The 15,823-nt window shown below is 51.2% G+C and overlaps 4 protein-coding genes across 4 annotated transcripts; 2 read left to right on the plus strand and 2 right to left on the minus strand.

Annotated features, from left to right (window-relative positions):
• Positions 1–4,620: 4,620 nt before the first annotated feature.
• Positions 4,621–5,316, minus strand: FOBCDRAFT_241646 (uncharacterized protein; the record flags this gene model as incomplete). The annotated part of the gene is made up of 2 exons (XM_054705510.2): positions 4,621–4,726; positions 4,787–5,316. 2 exons carry the CDS (start codon positions 5,314–5,316, stop codon positions 4,621–4,623), a joined length of 636 nt encoding a protein of 211 aa, XP_054561485.2.
• Positions 5,317–10,114: 4,798 nt separating this feature from the next.
• Positions 10,115–11,468, plus strand: FOBCDRAFT_241651 (uncharacterized protein; the record flags this gene model as incomplete). Its single annotated transcript, XM_059610381.1, has 3 exons — positions 10,115–10,219; positions 10,277–11,266; positions 11,406–11,468. The coding sequence occupies 3 exons, from the start codon at positions 10,115–10,117 to the stop codon at positions 11,466–11,468; spliced, it is 1,158 nt and encodes a 385-aa protein (XP_059465322.1).
• A 653-nt stretch (positions 11,469–12,121) lies between these two features.
• Positions 12,122–12,742, minus strand: FOBCDRAFT_204009 (uncharacterized protein; the record flags this gene model as incomplete). Its single annotated transcript, XM_054705514.1, has 2 exons — positions 12,122–12,503; positions 12,555–12,742. 2 exons carry the CDS (start codon positions 12,740–12,742, stop codon positions 12,122–12,124), a joined length of 570 nt encoding a protein of 189 aa, XP_054561489.1.
• Positions 12,743–13,178: 436 nt separating this feature from the next.
• FOBCDRAFT_241653 (uncharacterized protein) lies at positions 13,179–15,781 on the plus strand (the record flags this gene model as incomplete). Its single annotated transcript, XM_059610382.1, has 5 exons — positions 13,179–13,236; positions 13,293–13,368; positions 13,430–14,595; positions 14,642–15,624; positions 15,755–15,781. The coding sequence occupies 5 exons, from the start codon at positions 13,179–13,181 to the stop codon at positions 15,779–15,781; spliced, it is 2,310 nt and encodes a 769-aa protein (XP_059465323.1).
• Between the last annotated feature and the right edge of the window lie 42 nt (positions 15,782–15,823).

The raw sequence follows: 15,823 nt of genomic DNA on the forward strand, positions 1-15,823 counted from the left end.
GGGGCGTAGGCGAAGAAGGGTAGCGACGGATAGCAAGGCTGCAATACAGCCAGGTCCTGTAACAGTACTATGCGCAGGCGCCGCATAAGCTTAAGGAAGCCGTCGGCGGCTAGGTCGTCGTCGTCGAGGCCACCTTCTGCCCAGCATTGCCGGCGCGCGCGAGCCTCAAAGCGAGGCTCCCACTCCTCGATCCACGGCCAGAGCTGCTTTTGTAAGACATATGGGGGCTCGTGGGCCGCACGCGCGAGGAAGTAGTCCCCGGGTGACGCCGAGAAGCCGGCGACAATACGCATGAACTGGCGCGGTAGATGCGTAAGATAGGCCTGGCAGAGCACGCTCTGGTTCCAGCGGCCGGCCTGCGAGATCTGGGCGAGCGACGTGCCGTGGGTCTCCGCGTCCTGGGCGCCTACCCTGCGCGGGAGGTGCGTCTTCTTTGACGCCATAAGGCCAGCAGCACCGAAGATACGCCAGGTCTCTTGTAGCTGCGTCGGGTACGAGAGCTCCTGCTCGCGGTCCCGTCCGACAAGAACCTTGATCCGATACCAGTCCTGGCGGCGCCGGAAGGACGGGGACGGCTCGCCGGCGACGTGCCAGCGCCAGAAGAAGAGCTGTGCTAAGGCCCCTTGCGTACAGAACAAGGGGTCCTTGTGCCGGAGGGCACCCATGAACTCTTTCTTTGCCGTCTTGTTTAGCTTACCGTCTCGCAAAAGGGTAACGAGGCAGCCACAGGGGGTCGGGCCTTCTGAAGACGGATAGTCGAGTAGAGACAGGTCTGCAGGCTCCATCTTACGGCGGTTTTCCCCCCGTAAGAGGTAGTAGTGGCCGAATAGGAGGTCAACTCGCGTACGGAGGTTTTGCGGCATGTACGCGGCCCCGCTGAGAAGGAGATCCTGGACCCGGAGCCATTCGTCGGGTGAATAGCCGGCCTGGATCCCGTCAGTCCCGCGGTCTTTAAAGGAGGCGCGGTCGTGCTTCCCCCGCTGCCGGCCGCGTTGCTCAAGGAAGCCTCGTACGGCGGCGCCCCGGGGGTTTTCCGTGTTTGCGTTGCCGTGGGCTACCTGGAGCCGCCAGAGCTCGATAACGGCCGCGATATAGGCGTCGATAGTGCCCCTCGTAAGCAGAGATCCTTCGGCAAGGTCTGCTGCAGCCGGCGCAAGGGCCGTGGGTGGCACGTAGCCCTCGCGGTCGTCCGCAAGCAGCTCGGCGGCCTCGGCCAGGGGGACCTCTAGGGCTTCGGCTAGGCTTTCGGCCTCTGCCAGGGCCGCGGCCTCGAGCTGCTCCTGTTCGAGCTGCCGCCGTAACTGTACAGCCTTTCCTTTGCCCTTGCCCTTACCCCGTGCCCGTGGTTTCTTTTGCGGCGAGGCAACGCGTCGTAAGAGGATATCCTCTTTGAGCCACGCTGCTAGCTTGTCCGGAGTTACGAGCTCGCCGTCGGGCCAGCTATAAAGTGAGCCGTCTGCCGCAGCCCGAGGCGTACGGCACCAGGCCTATAAGTTCTCGTCTATTAGCCGCCTATGGGACTCTACGTAAAAAAAAGAGACAAGGGCAAAGGGGAAAAGAGAGGGCGGCGGCCGGGGGAACGCGCCTTCCACTCCCGCTGCTTCGCAGCAAAACTCCGTGCCGTGTTCGCCGGCTGTTCGTCCTTTTTCGCCTGAAGGCCCGCCCTCCGGGCGGCACGGGCACGCTCGTCTGCGGCCGTGTACGAGTCGTCTGCGGCCATCTCGGTCGATCAAGGCCTTTCTACGTGGTGTTTGTTTCCTGTCTGGGGCCTGATAAGTTGCGGGGAACTTATCAAATGCACTTATCAGGCGCCGCGCACACGATTTCACGGGCCGCTTTTTGCGGGGGATAAGTCGTCACGTGGTCTGAGCGAATTACGACGTAATTGCGGGCACCATCGATAAGCTGCTTTCTTTGTAATTTCTTACAGACAATTAACCCTGCTAGTGAAGCATGTGGCCACTGTGGACCGATTATGACAAACCAACGGAGCATACTGTATCTTATGAGTGCCCTCAAACCTGCACCACGTACCTCGCCCCACGCCACCCCTGACATCACAAAGGCATGAGCGGGGTACAGTTCAATAAAGCAATTTCTGCCAAAACACCATACAAATCATTTTGAAGCCAATAATGAATTCCCAATCAATTCTAGAAGAGAGTCAGGCACTTAATACCTATGAAGACAAGAGCTTTATTAAAGAGGATCACTGTCATCAGCTGCACTCAAATGACCCTACCCGGATAGCTGTTTTCCCTGCCGAAACTGACCGCGGCACCAACTTCGAGCCTTTGTACGTAGAAATACGCAACTTTCGCATCATCACACTGCCGCCAACACCTCTGCAGCAGTTCCAGCTTTTCCTTCCTATTTCCTTCGTTGAAAAACGGTTCCAATATACCAAAAGCTGGGTCGCGTAGTTTAAGGAAGATGACGTTGTTGATAGCTGGAAGCACCCGATGACGAAGAATACAAGGCTGCAAGCTTGGCAAGGAACCTCTGTTGCAGAAGTATATGTCTGGCTTGGAATGGTAAATTATATGGGTATACATAAGGAAAGAGCGATTAAAGCCACTGGAGTACCCAGAAGCCGGGGCAGCAACGCCCTGAACACTCAATCATCAAGTTCATGCCATATTGGAAGTTTCAAATCCTTCATCGCTACCTTCGCACCCTTGACCACACCAAGATCGATAAGACCGGGCCTCTTCCGAAGGTATTCCAAGCTTGTGATGAGTGGTCTGATCATATACAGGCTGCGTCTGCGGAGATCTTCTTCCCGGGCTCTCATCTGGCTGTGGATGAGTGTATGATCAGCTATACGGACAGATTTAAGAAGACAACAGTCGTCAAGGGCATGCCTATCCCCCTAGGGTTCAAAATCTGAGTCATCGCACAGCAGGGCTTCTATATTCACTGGCTGTGGCACGTCAAAGGCGCAAAATAGGGTGCCGTCGGTGTTGAGCTTCCAAAGCCGAAGTCATTCTCACGAGGTCGCGGTAAGAGGGCATCATAAGCACTAAAGAAGGAACCCAAAGAAGAATGCAAGCCTATCACCTTAAACTCGACCCAAGGCGACGTTGTTGCCTTAGCAAGCACACTGCCAAAAGCGACATATCACGTCTTTGTGGATAACCTCTTCTCAACACCACCCCTTTTCCGCAAGCTTCGTGATCACGGATACGGGGCCACCGGCATAGCTTGCCCTAACTGTGTCATACACAAGGACCTAAAGAGGGATAAGAACCTCGATAAATCAGGGCATTGTGACTATGCCTTCAATGAAGTCAGGGCTATCCCGACAAGGGATAATAAGGTGAGAAGCTGTGACACTTTTCTATATATTTCCCTTACTAACTTATTCTTTCCTCTCCTTCCTAGGTCAATCAAATAGCTTGGAAGGATAACAGCCTTGTGCTCTTCATCACAACCGTCTTCCGAGGCGATGAGCTTACCAATAAGAAGAGGAAGAAGCCGTCTGCAGACCACCTACGAACCCAGCCAACACAGCCAGAATTTGGTGAAGAGAACACTAAAGTCATTCCAATCCCAACAGTTGCTGCTGCTTATAACGATGAAATCGACCACGTTGACCGAGGTGACCAATTGAGGTCATACACAAGCTATGATCACCCCCTTCGCTGGGGGGCTTGGCAGGCTCTAACTTTGACCTTCCTTCTTGATGTTGCACTAACTAATAGCTATATGCTTCAACTACATAGATCTCAGCTAAATTGGGAAAGATATATGTCACAGGAGGATTAGCGGAAGTGCATTTCAAACGCCCTATTCAACACATATCATAGCGAAAGTCAAGCAAGGAAGAGATACCGGTCAGGGGCCGAGGAGACATCGATAATCAAGAAACACGGCAAAAACGCATAGATAGGAACATCAACCATGTCTATCGTGGCCCCTGTTCAGCGTGCCTAGCTTTTCAGGGCTTCCGACAAAGGCAGATAAGGTCAAAAAGCTCAGAAAGGCGTGCTTTCGCTGAAATCAGCGGCAACACAAGAGGAGGTCATCACGGTCGGCAGACTAGATATGGGTGCAAGATTTGCGATGTAGCGATTTGTAGCAACAAGACCTTTTGGCACTTTTATCACCGCTTAGGTTAGGTGGCAACACAAGTACCTCATGTTCTATGCATTTTGACTGGCTACGACCCCCTCATCTTGACCAGCTTGTAGTCTTGAGAGCTCTTAGGAGATAGTATAATTATTTTAGTAACTAAGGAAAGTGTTAGTTAAGACCCCTGTATTGGGGCTTGCGCCGGTCTGATTTAGGCATATAATCTGTTCATGCGAATATCAACACTCTTGTCTTTTGCCTGTTCGCTGGCTGGACCCTGTGATATCAACTGAGAGCGGTGACTCCGTACGAATCACGTACTCCTATTGCTGTTCCGGTTCCTCCTTTCTCGACAAGCAACTTTCTCCCTAGTATCGTTAAGACAATCTTATTAACAGACGTAATCTCTTTATAGACGTCTGTCGTTGAGGCGTCTCGAGTGGTACGGGGAATCTGTCAGGGCCTGGTCTCATTGGTCCAGAATCGTTGCTCTGTCCGGGCAACGACACCATCGTTGCAAAATCACCCCATTGTAGTATGACAGTCTCACTGTCTCTTGGTCTTGGTCGAAGCGGAAAGCGCTCTAGGTCGATTCGAGTTGCTGCGGGCTTGCAATATTGGCGGTTGCCAGTTATAAAAGGTTATCGAGGAACTTGGTTAAGACTCATGTTGGGACGATTGGAGATGCTCTATTTGTGGATGTGATGCCAACGCCGGGGCTGCTGCTTGGGTGGGCTGTGGTATATCCCTTTGGTATTTCGAATGAGCATGTTGGGGAGATAGAAGTTGGAAATGATAAGCCTGCGAGATAGACGTGAACTGCTGCTCTCCAGTCATCTGTGGACGCGTGCCTCCGCTACCTATGCGGACGAAGATAAGAGGAATCATGGCGGGCGGGACACCGCCTTGCAGAGATGTGCACAGCATGTCCATCTCGACCTTTCTCTGCTCAAGGCGTAGACTCTCCTGCCTCGTCCTCTCCTCTGCCTGTCTTCTCTTGTCCTCCTCGACACTGGCTTGCAGCCAATCCCTCATGGATTCCTCAGCTCCTCGCCATCGCTGGGGCGGGTCGGGGAGCTGGGGCCAGGAATCTCTCCGCTGATGACTCCGGGTTAACAAAGGCGGCAGTAGACATGGAAGAGGCGTACGACACGTAGGCGAAGGAGGAATGGCGGTTGCAGGCCGCTGGGGAGGAAGGGTCATGGTCTCCAGAGGAGGCAGGCCACATTGAGGAGCCGGCATCGCTGTGTTGACGGGCTGGACCCGGATGAATGGTCGGCAATGATTTTTTGGCAAATTCTTCGATCAGGCAGCCCCTCGAAGCCCGAATTTTGGGATCCAGCTAACCTTAAACCATCCGATATGCAGTATTTCAAATTGTAGTCGCTTTGGAAATCGATGGATGGAAATAGGGCGGAGATAGACGCATACGTGAGAATGAACAGGGAGTAGGCGACAATTTGGGGTACACGACAATTAAGCATAGAAGAGTAGGGAAAGCTGTAAGAGGGAAATCTGTTGACCCCGCAACCCCATTTTGGTGACCGATTTGAGTCAAATCGCCTGCGAGTAGTACCTCGACTTAATCCGGGCTTCAAGCTATATTGAGCATATTGTCCCTATTATATATAGTTAGCACCAGCTTCATCCGGATCATAGGCATATCTTTATGCAAGATAATGCCGCTGCCCATACTGCAACAGAGACGATCGCTGAGCTTAAAGCTCGAGGGATTAAGATAATCGCCTGGCCACCTTTTTCACCAGATTTAGACCCAATTGAGACTGTATGGAATGAGATGAAGGAGTATATTGAGACACTTCCCAGAAGATCAATCGTATGACTAATTACGAGCCGCAGTTAAGGAAGCTTGAGAATGAATTGATGATAGCTTCTTATTACAGGTATTAGAGTCGCTAAAGGATCGTTGCCAAACTGCTATTGAAGCTAATGGAATACATACTCGATTCTAGATGACCATAGCTAATTTTGAAGACGATAAATCAGGAGCCGGGAAAGTGACCCCTCTGATCCCTGGTTCCGTGTGGGGCGAGCTAACATACTTTTGCCCTCACACCATTGTAACCTCGACAAGCCAGCCACCGTAGCTGGTGCACCGCACGGTGGCAGTCCAGGTAGCATCCAAAACCAGCTGTGCACTGGTTTTGCCGCCGCCACAGATCGTAAGCTTACCACAGGTGACGCTGCAATCAGGATTTCAATGACACTCTAGAGTGCTTTGCTAGTGATGTGCGCCCCACAGGCCGCACTAGGCGTCGACGATGACCAGCATAGGTATAATCGTTGCTGTAATAAGTGCAAAGCGCTTCATCATGGGTATATCCCCTTAAGGGTTACGATTATGTCCGGATATCAGACTTTTGCAATGCTGTGGCCCAGTTACAGTAGGATACCACCACCCTTAAAGCCAGATGACAGCTCAGTGATTCATACTACCTGCCACGTAAAGAACTTCCCCAATGCAGTTATATAGAATGGTAAGCGTGACGTTGAAGAGAAAGCCATATACACGTTCCTATTGTAAGTCGCTAAGCTATCTACTTAAGCATGCTTTTGCGAAACACCCTGAAGTAAAAGTGGAAAGTGTATCTCTACGTGTTCGGACTGTTTGAACTCTCATTCGAGAGCCTGCCTTCTGAGACTCGTGAGTTAAGTCTCTAACCATTGATTATCAAAAGCACCGCCGCACACTGAAGTAAGTCCTAGATACAAGAGAGTATTGTATATTTCTAGCTTATTTTAACGGGTTTAGGCTATAGGCTACTTACCAGCCGGCTGGATGCTAGCATTAGCATCGTTTGATCACACTATGTGGCTCTTGTATACGACAACTGTTATGCGAAAGGATCTTCAAGAGCAATCCTTTGGCTTTAGCATTACGAGTAGTGTATCCAAGAAGAAATTGCAATTGACATTAGACCACATCTGAAAGCATCGCTTCTCGTACACGATTGGATATTAAACCACCAAAGACAATCACTTGCTGATGACTCAATATGACATAAGGTTATTTAGCGTCCAGATGGGGCTGAACTTTCAAGGCGGCAAAGGTAGATGCGGGGGATAATTCGGTATCAGCTGTAGCCCTGTCGAAATAAACACAATATCTAGCACTTCAACGGTAGTCCTGAAACTTCCTCCAATAGGAGCAAGGGGAGTGACGTGCAACCTCAGCTGAGCTCAAGAGTTATGGCCGCCTTCAGCTAGCACCACTCGCACGCTCCTCGGCTTTTTCCGTCTGCGTTGCTTTCTTTACGCTGTTCTTGGAGGGCGCGACCTTCAGCAGCTTCGCGTAGGTGTTGCCCTTCCCGAAACTGCACCCACCATCTTTCAGTCTCTTCCCCGGAAGCTAATGAATTTGTGGGGGACAATGGCGGATGTTACCTTCCGTAGTCGGGCAGAAATCGATTGCTCTTGCGGAGGAACAGATCCCGACCCATTCATAGTCTTGAAGCCAATCTCGCAAATTCAGACGCTGTAGAGTCGAATGTACCAAGAGATGCCAAGTCGGTAGGTGCAAAACGAGATCGTTCAGCAATTGTTGGAAATGTTATTTGCCTGAAGATCTGCAGCAGCTATTTTCCACAGAGCCCTCGTCCAGATTACGACTTTCAAGTATCGAAGAGTTTTACGCGAGTGAATATTATTATGATTTCATGCATACAATAAAGGAAATAAGCTTTTGAAGTCGGGTTGAGCGCTTCTGGCAATAACCGTGCGTTTGCACGGTCATCCTGGGCCACCCCATTCCCGGAGCAGAGTATGCCACGATACAGCCCACTGTTGAATCTCGGAGATTCTCATGTGGCGTCCTTTCATGTTGGTGGCATCTGGACTTGTTCTGGACCTCTGGTACTTCTCTAATAGCTGTTCTCCTTATTTTTAATTACAAGCTGAAAGACGTCCACTTTATTGCACGACGCTCGTGTTTGCAGAACCAACGGTTGGCTGCTGCTGGCTGTGGAAGTCGAGAGCAAGTTTTGTGAGACGACTGTGGATCGGGACTAGAGCCAGCCTTGGTAAATGATAAGCTACATAGATATGATAAAACATCGTTGCATTTATATGATGCAGGTCTGTGTTGGCTTTGGCTGCGTCCGCTTACTACTACTACTACTGTACGCAGTCGTGGCGGTGACGTGACAGGATAACAAAACTGGCCCGTGCACAATAACAGTCCTGTCCGTGCACACACTCTTATCCCTATAATATGACAGGATACAACGCAACTGGCCCGTGCACGTTGCTAGGTCATCTATATTAGTTATTTCACATAACATAGTTATAGTTTTATTTACGAGAGACAAAAAAGGAAGAGGCTCGATTGTTTGAGAAACGCATCAAGTATAAGCAGGTTATCGTGGGTATCCTGACCAAAGAAGTGTGTGTGGAGGTTGGTTAGCCTACCGTCATGGCGGACCCAATGGGAGCCGAGATCGTGGTGGAGCAGGACGCCCCTTTTTCGACGCCAAAACGCCCGAGTCGGGTGGTGAAGCCTACGAGCAAGGTCCGAGACACGGCGCGACAATTGGAAGATACTGCCATAGAAACGCGACGAAACACCCGACAGACGACGCGAAACGTACCGGCCGAAGAACAGATCGACCGATCGACCGAAACCCGAAAGAGTAGCGGCAGCGGCAGCAGCAGCGATGGATCTCCTGGCAGAGTCGCGCAGGGAGACCAAGAGGCTGCAGGAAGCGCTGAGGGAACAGATGGAGATGACCAAGGAACTCAAGGAAGCTGTTGCAAAGCAGGAAGAAACAGTACGCGAGATGGGCAAGCAGATGGTAGAGATCAAGGATCAGATGACCGAGGAGCTGCAGCGCGTCCGCGAGCAGCTCGAAACTATCGTTACGAACGCAATGGACGGGCCTCAACGATCATATGCTGACGTCACACGACTGACACCGTTCTTACCCCACAACGATTCGAGGACCTTAGCCGCTCCTCCGAACCCCACAGACGTGCTTTACTGCACGATTGACGTTTAAGACTAGGAGAAGATGAGGCTAGGCTCTCAGTTGGGACGATCCGAGCGACAGTGGAGAGCAAAGTTTGCTCCGACCTGGATAATCCCACGTGGCGATGCCGAGCGGTGACTAAGGACCCAAAGAATCCCCACCGCGTCAGGATCACCTGCAGGGACGAGAGCGAGAGGGAATCCAGGGCGGTCTCGATTCCCTGCTCCAGGGCAAGGTCCCAATCACCTTTACCGGCCACTTTGGAGCCGGCGCCGTCGGCAGCCCCTACCTTGAACTTCAATGCGGCTCCGGCTCCGGCTCCAGAGCCTCCAGTACCAGGTATGCCCGTCGTTGCAGCCCTGGCCAAGGTTTTTACAGTGCTGGATGTCTGGAAGGAGTGGGAGGAAGGGATTGCAGGTCAGCCGGCCGTACGGGTGCTAGAAGAGACGTGGGGAAGCCGCTGGCGCCCGGGGAACGGGATCAGGGTGCAGTTCTGTCGCCGGAAGGTGATCTGGGACGAGCTCTTGGCCCGCACGGCGTCCGGCAAGAGCGAGGAGGAGGCGGTTGCAGAGCTAGAGCTCTTACGCGCCGGCCGGAGCTTGAACCGGCTCGTCGACGAGCTCAAACAGCGCCGCCGGCGGGGCCAGGGCCGGTTACGGGTACAGGTAGGAACCCCCGTGCCCGATGACCCAGACCCGGGACCAAGGCCGACTCGGGACCAGGGCCATCGGGGGCGCTGGGCTCGGCTAGGGAGGAGGCGGACCGCCCGACCAAGGAAAGTGGCATCTTAACTTGTTGGCCCTTCTATTAGATGTACTCAGCTGTTAGAATGGTTTGCTAAGACAAAGTTCCCAGGCGTCAAGAACATGCGATGTCTGAAGCATCTATACGTGACTGACCCCCGCGACGACAAGCAGCGAATCCTGGAGACAAAGGGCGGCCTGCTCAAGGGCTCCTACTGCTGGATTCTCAAGAACGACCGCTTTCAGCGATTTCGTGACGACCCGCAAAGCCCGCTGCTCTGGATCAAGGGCGACCTCGGCAAAGGCAAGACAATGCTCCTCTGCGGCATCATAGATGAGCTAGAGAAAGAGTCTGCGAAACGACTGTCTTATTTCTTCTGTCAGGCTACAGAGGCTCAATTGAGCAGTGCCACGGGCGTGCTGCGCGGCCTCATCTACCTTCTCATCATCCAGCAACCATCACTCATTTCCTAGGTACGGGCGAAGTACGATACCCAAGAGGAGAAACTTTTTGAGAGCATCAATGCCTGGGTGCCTCTGACCGATATATTCATGGACATGCTGAACGATCCAGCTCTGGAGGATGTGGTCTTGATCGTCGATGCCCTTGACGAGTGCAAAACGAAGCACTCAGAGCTTCTTGACTTTATTTTCAAGTCGCCTTCCCATATCAAGTGGATTGTATCCAGCCGCAACCACTGCCCAGACATTGGGCCGAGGCTCAGAAATGCAACACACACAGCCAAGCTGTGTCTTGAGGACATTGGGAGCACCATTTGCGAAGCAGTTGACGCGTACATCCGACACAAAGTGGATCAATTGATATGTGAAGAGAATTACGACGACAAGCTACGCTACGCTGTCCAACACTACTTGATGTCTCATGCCAATGGCACTTTTCTCTGGGTAGCTTTAGTCTGGAAAGAACCTGCGGATCCTAGGGTCCCAAGACAGCATATGCTTACGAAGTTAACGTCATTCCCAGCAGGACTTGATCAACTTTATGAGCGAATGATGGAACATATTATCAACTCAGATGATGCGGGCCTGTGCAAGCAGATCTTAGCTACTGTGTCGGTCGTATACAGCCCCGTCACGTTGAAGGAGCTGATATCTCTTGTTGAGTCGCTCGAGGAATTCGACCAGGATGAGTTGAAAGAGATCATCGGATCCTGTGGCTCTTTCCTGACTCTTCGAAAAGGTGTCATTTACTTTGTGCATCAATCGGCGAAGGAATACCTGCTTGACAAGGCATCCAACCAGATCGTACCTTCTGGCACCACGGACCAGCACCATACCATCTTCTCGAGGTCGCTGCTGGTGATGTCCAGGTCCCTGCGGCGCGACATGTACAATCTGAACCATCCCGGCATCTCTATCGATGATGTCCGCCAGCCTGATCCCAACCCGTTGGCCTCGGCGCGATACTCGTGCTTCTACTGGGTTGACCACCTAAGCGCTGCCGTCTGTTGTTTATATTGCGCAGTAGTGCTGGGTGAAAATATATTTTATGAAAACTTGGTTGCTTCTTATTGAGCTGAGAGTTATTCTCGGGTTTATATCTCTAGATAATTGTATCTAGGACTTTAAACTTTAAATCTAGGACTTTCAGACTAACAGTCTGAATCCTGAAGGGAAGGGGGATTCCCGGATTTTCCAACAATAACACGCCAAAGACCAGCTGCCATATCAGAGATCTAGGGAAGAATAAGACCCCATCGACAAGAAGGCGCTATTCAGTGATATCCAAAGGGTTTGAAGCTCAAGAGTCAAAGATTGCCTCCTTAAGCACAAGGGTAGCTAGTTTAGAGGAGGAAGTCGGGCGGCTAAGTAGAGGTAAGAAGAGAAAGGCGATACCGAATCCCAATAGGAGATTCATGACACTAGCTGAAGCTCTAGTGGCTGATAACAATATTTATGAGCCTAACCAAGCAACTGCAGAGACAGAGGCTGCTGAAGATGTAATCGAGGTGGGAGGAGTGGAAGAGGATGAGAGCACAAATTCGGAGGCAGAAGAATTACCTGTCGCACGAACCCGCGCAGGCCGCGCAGTCAAGAGATCGAGAGGATATTGGATGGCATGTAATTCTGAACCGAGGAGCAGCAATTAATTTGTTTTTTATATTTCTGGTGACTCTCTGTAAAGTGGCTGAAAAATAGCAATTTGTATGGGGAAACTTTTTTTTTGCTCATCAGTAGAAGGGTCTTATCGGTAAAGGGGTACTGCATGGTAGTATACTGTTCTGATATTCATCTCAGAGTTGACTCATTAAATACAGGCCACTGCCAGATCGTTCAAATAATCTATCCACCAGATCCCTATACATATGCAGCAACGCCCAGACTAAATGCTATGCTGAAAACCAAAATCTTTCTCAAACCGAATTGGTACCCGACTCCGTCATTCGATTCTGCCGGGTTTATATCTGGGAGGGAAGCAGTTGGTGTTCCGTAAAAGGTCAATGTTTCGGGCTCATGATATCCGGTCTTGCGAGGCATGTCGAACGTGAGTGTCGAGGATGAAGCCGTCTTTGGCTCCGGCTCAGGCACCTCGATAGTCTTGTTCCGCTCCATTTGCTCAGAGATAACGCTTGACGGAATTGGGGCAATAGTGAAGCCCTCGTTGCTGCATATTTCGGTAAAGTTCTGGGAATCGGCCACTACCTCCGTGAGGCCCAAGGCATACATGCAATAGCGACACCTAGAGGAAGGAATGTGAGCAGGTCTCCTTGGATCGGCAACAGCAACTTACGCTCTGCTCGTCGGAACCCATCCGGATGTGCAAATGCATTGGTAGTAAGCAGCGCCGTTCTCGTCGTCACAGTCGCGATCTATGTCGTTGAATGCACCGCAAATAGAGTCTTTCCCAGAGCAGTACTCGTAGGGAGTCAGGCTCGAGGTTGTGGATGCCCGGGCGTACAAAGCCAGCGCTGCGCTCATATTTGGATGCTTTTTTGCCCAGATGTTCTCATCGAAGTGAAGAGAAGACTTTGATCTCTCACGGCTTCACAAGGCTCCCACAATACCTCATTAAAGTAGCATCATGCGGACGCAGAGCCTCGGGGTCTTGCCCGTTTTAGAAGCCCTTGTTCCGCTTCTACCCTAGGCCCGGGCAATAATTGCGGCGTCTGACGTTGTTTTGACGACTTTCCGCCTTTGTCTGCCTGGCCTACAGAGTTATTACGGTAATAGGAAGGTCTGCCGACACTAACACATCGAGCTAGCAGTAAGCTTAACAATCCAAGTGGGGCCACAGACCTTGGCAGCGATGATCAGGAACCACTGCTATTTGTCTCTGGTAGGCCGAGGCAGAGACAGAAAAGCTGGTGAATTCCTCTTAGTCGATTTCATCGGTTCTCAACAATCATCTTTCAGGATGGTAGACCTCACAATTGGGCAAGTTGCGGCCATTATTGCTTTCTGCATCGTCATTGGTAAGTAATCCTCCGGCTTATTCTCGTGGAACTGGACTAAAGAGGCTTCTATCTAGCTCGCGCTTGGTGTCCGACAATTGGAACCTTTATTCTTGCCGGACAGCTTCGCGATCGCGAAACGGCAGCTACATGGTAAATTATGAACAGGCTTTCTCGCTCCTTGGTATCTCGTGCTGACGTTGTCTCAACCAAGGACCGTTGCAGCAAAACATCTTCAAAGCTCTTACTGGCCACTTGTGCTTCGGTCTGATGCAATCAGAGACCACGGAGTTCGCAAGCCCGTCGTATTAATCTCGCTACTACTGCCACTTCTCAGCTTCCTGATTGCCATAGTCGGAGTAGTAACACCTCTCGGTCTCTATGAGTCCAACGAATTAAGGTCCAAAGCTGTCAAAGCTGACTTTGAATACATGCGGGACTCAAGCACCTTCTATACTAGCATGACAATGCGCGATGATAAACCCTTCACCCGAGTATGCAGTCTCGACGGATGCTATGTTCCATGCCCATACACCTCAGACGTTACTGTCATTGAAACAGATGGTTTGTCAAGCAATTGTAGCTTGCTCGGGACCATAGATCCAGCCGTACCTGATATTCTGCGCGAGATCTACACCAGCGGCACTCGGTACGAGAGAACCACGATCTCCAACTACTTCGACATCGAGTGGCGTCAGACAACAACGCAGTACGACCGCCAGCTGAACAACGGTACGCCAGTCGCTTCCGGAATTTACCGGCGTCTTGAGACCATTTCGCTTCTGGATGATGCGCGCGCCGTTGAAGGGTTAGTTGTTGATGCAAGGGAGGGCAGAATTGGCTTCCGGAATCACACTATTCCATCTGGCTACCCTCTCGGGGTTACGTGGACAGAAGATCTCTTATTCTGGGAACCCGACGTCGAGTGTGTCGACACAAACACGACATTTGACTTTGAGATAACAACGGGCTCTCAAACAGATGCTGGTGTCTCGGTTTCTAAGCTTCGCCTTACCGACAGGGGCGGCTTTGTCAACATCAATACGACTGCTCCGTTGGATGATCAGCGCAACGGGGTCAACCAGCCCGACCTGAACACGAGAGCGTACCAGGCTGCGTGGGCTACTAATGCTTTCTCCATGATGTTCATGAACATCTCAAATGCCGGAGATCAAGACAAGAATGTTGAGCCTTTCGAATACATCAACTCGAAAATTGGAAAAGAATTCAAGATGCTGACGCTGGATAATGACGCCACGTATCTAACACTTGGTCTCACGAACGACTTTGGCGGCCATCTTGCAACGAGTGCAACCAGCAACGCCGATGATCTATACGGAAATCCATGGAATATTACTAAAGACCACTTTACTGGAATTAGCAAGAATTATGTATCCGCTTAGTAGGCATCGCTAACAACTTTTAGGAGATCTATGCCAGGGAACTCAACCTGATGCGTCGGCCAAACTGAACCACACCTTCGTCATATGTAATCTCATCAGAGGCACCCCGCAAAGAGTTGATGGTGGTCCGGAGAACGTTTTTGACGACAAAAGTGAATGGTCGTCTTCGTTGTATGCCTGTGCTTCAGCTGTGAAGGCCACCGTCAAAAGCGTCACGTTCTTCTACAACGGCACAGACGCGAGGTCTGAAAACCTTGTGGTCAAGGAGATCAAAGAAAAAGAGTACGCTTCGGAGGACGACATGCCACTATGGGGCGTCGAGGATTCTCCGCTTGAACTCGAAGTGTTCCAACCCATTTGGGGCATCGTTGATCCTGCATACGACAAATTCCAAAACATCTCAACAGTCCGTGCCAAATCGCTTTATCTTCTCGGATCAGGCTCTTTAAGCCAAGTACGATGGGAGCTTGACCCCGGATTTGTGCATAGAAATCTGCCGGCTTCGATTGCCCCCATCGGTGCGTTTATAACCATCTTCTCTTCGGTAGCCAATAGCCTGTCTCCCAACGACGTTGTTGGCAAGACAAGTATGAGTCTGTGGCTGAAGTGGCGGGATTTGTCGAGGTCTGCAGACTCCGCCTCGACTATTCTAAAACTGCTCTGGACTGACTTTGTCGCGTCGGCCGTGGTTGGAACAAAAGGCGTGCTGGGGGCAAGGAATGCACAGCCGGAACACGCAGCGGACGTGTCTGTCGTTCCACTAGTGCACAAAATCCGGTACCGATGGCGATATGGCATACCCGCATTCCTACTCCTCGCGTGTATGTCACTCATCGCAGTTGTGGCGGCTTTGTCGCTCTTGACTGGACGGTCAAACATTGAGAAGATGCGTTACCGGGTGAATCAGACGTCGCTTGGTCGTGTACTAACGACCCTATTTGAGCCGCAGTCAAGCAATTTTGCGATGTCTACTGCGGATTGGAGCAAGAACAAAGCCGAAAAGCATGTGGACTTGGGCAAAAACAGACCGATGGCCGGTCTGGAACCACAGCCGCAAATCATAGCAGAGGACCCCTCCCCAGAGAAAACTAAAGCTTCAGAGATATATAAGGGGTAGAAAGGTAATATATGATTAGACCTACTGTACCAATTACCACTGGTAATGGCACCCAATAAAATTATGCTCCAAAAGTCTGTAAACGCTG

The sequence above is a fragment of the Fusarium oxysporum genome, chromosome VII (genome assembly GCF_013085055.1).
Source record: "Fusarium oxysporum Fo47 chromosome VII, complete sequence".
NCBI classification, from domain to species: domain Eukaryota; kingdom Fungi; phylum Ascomycota; class Sordariomycetes; order Hypocreales; family Nectriaceae; genus Fusarium; species Fusarium oxysporum.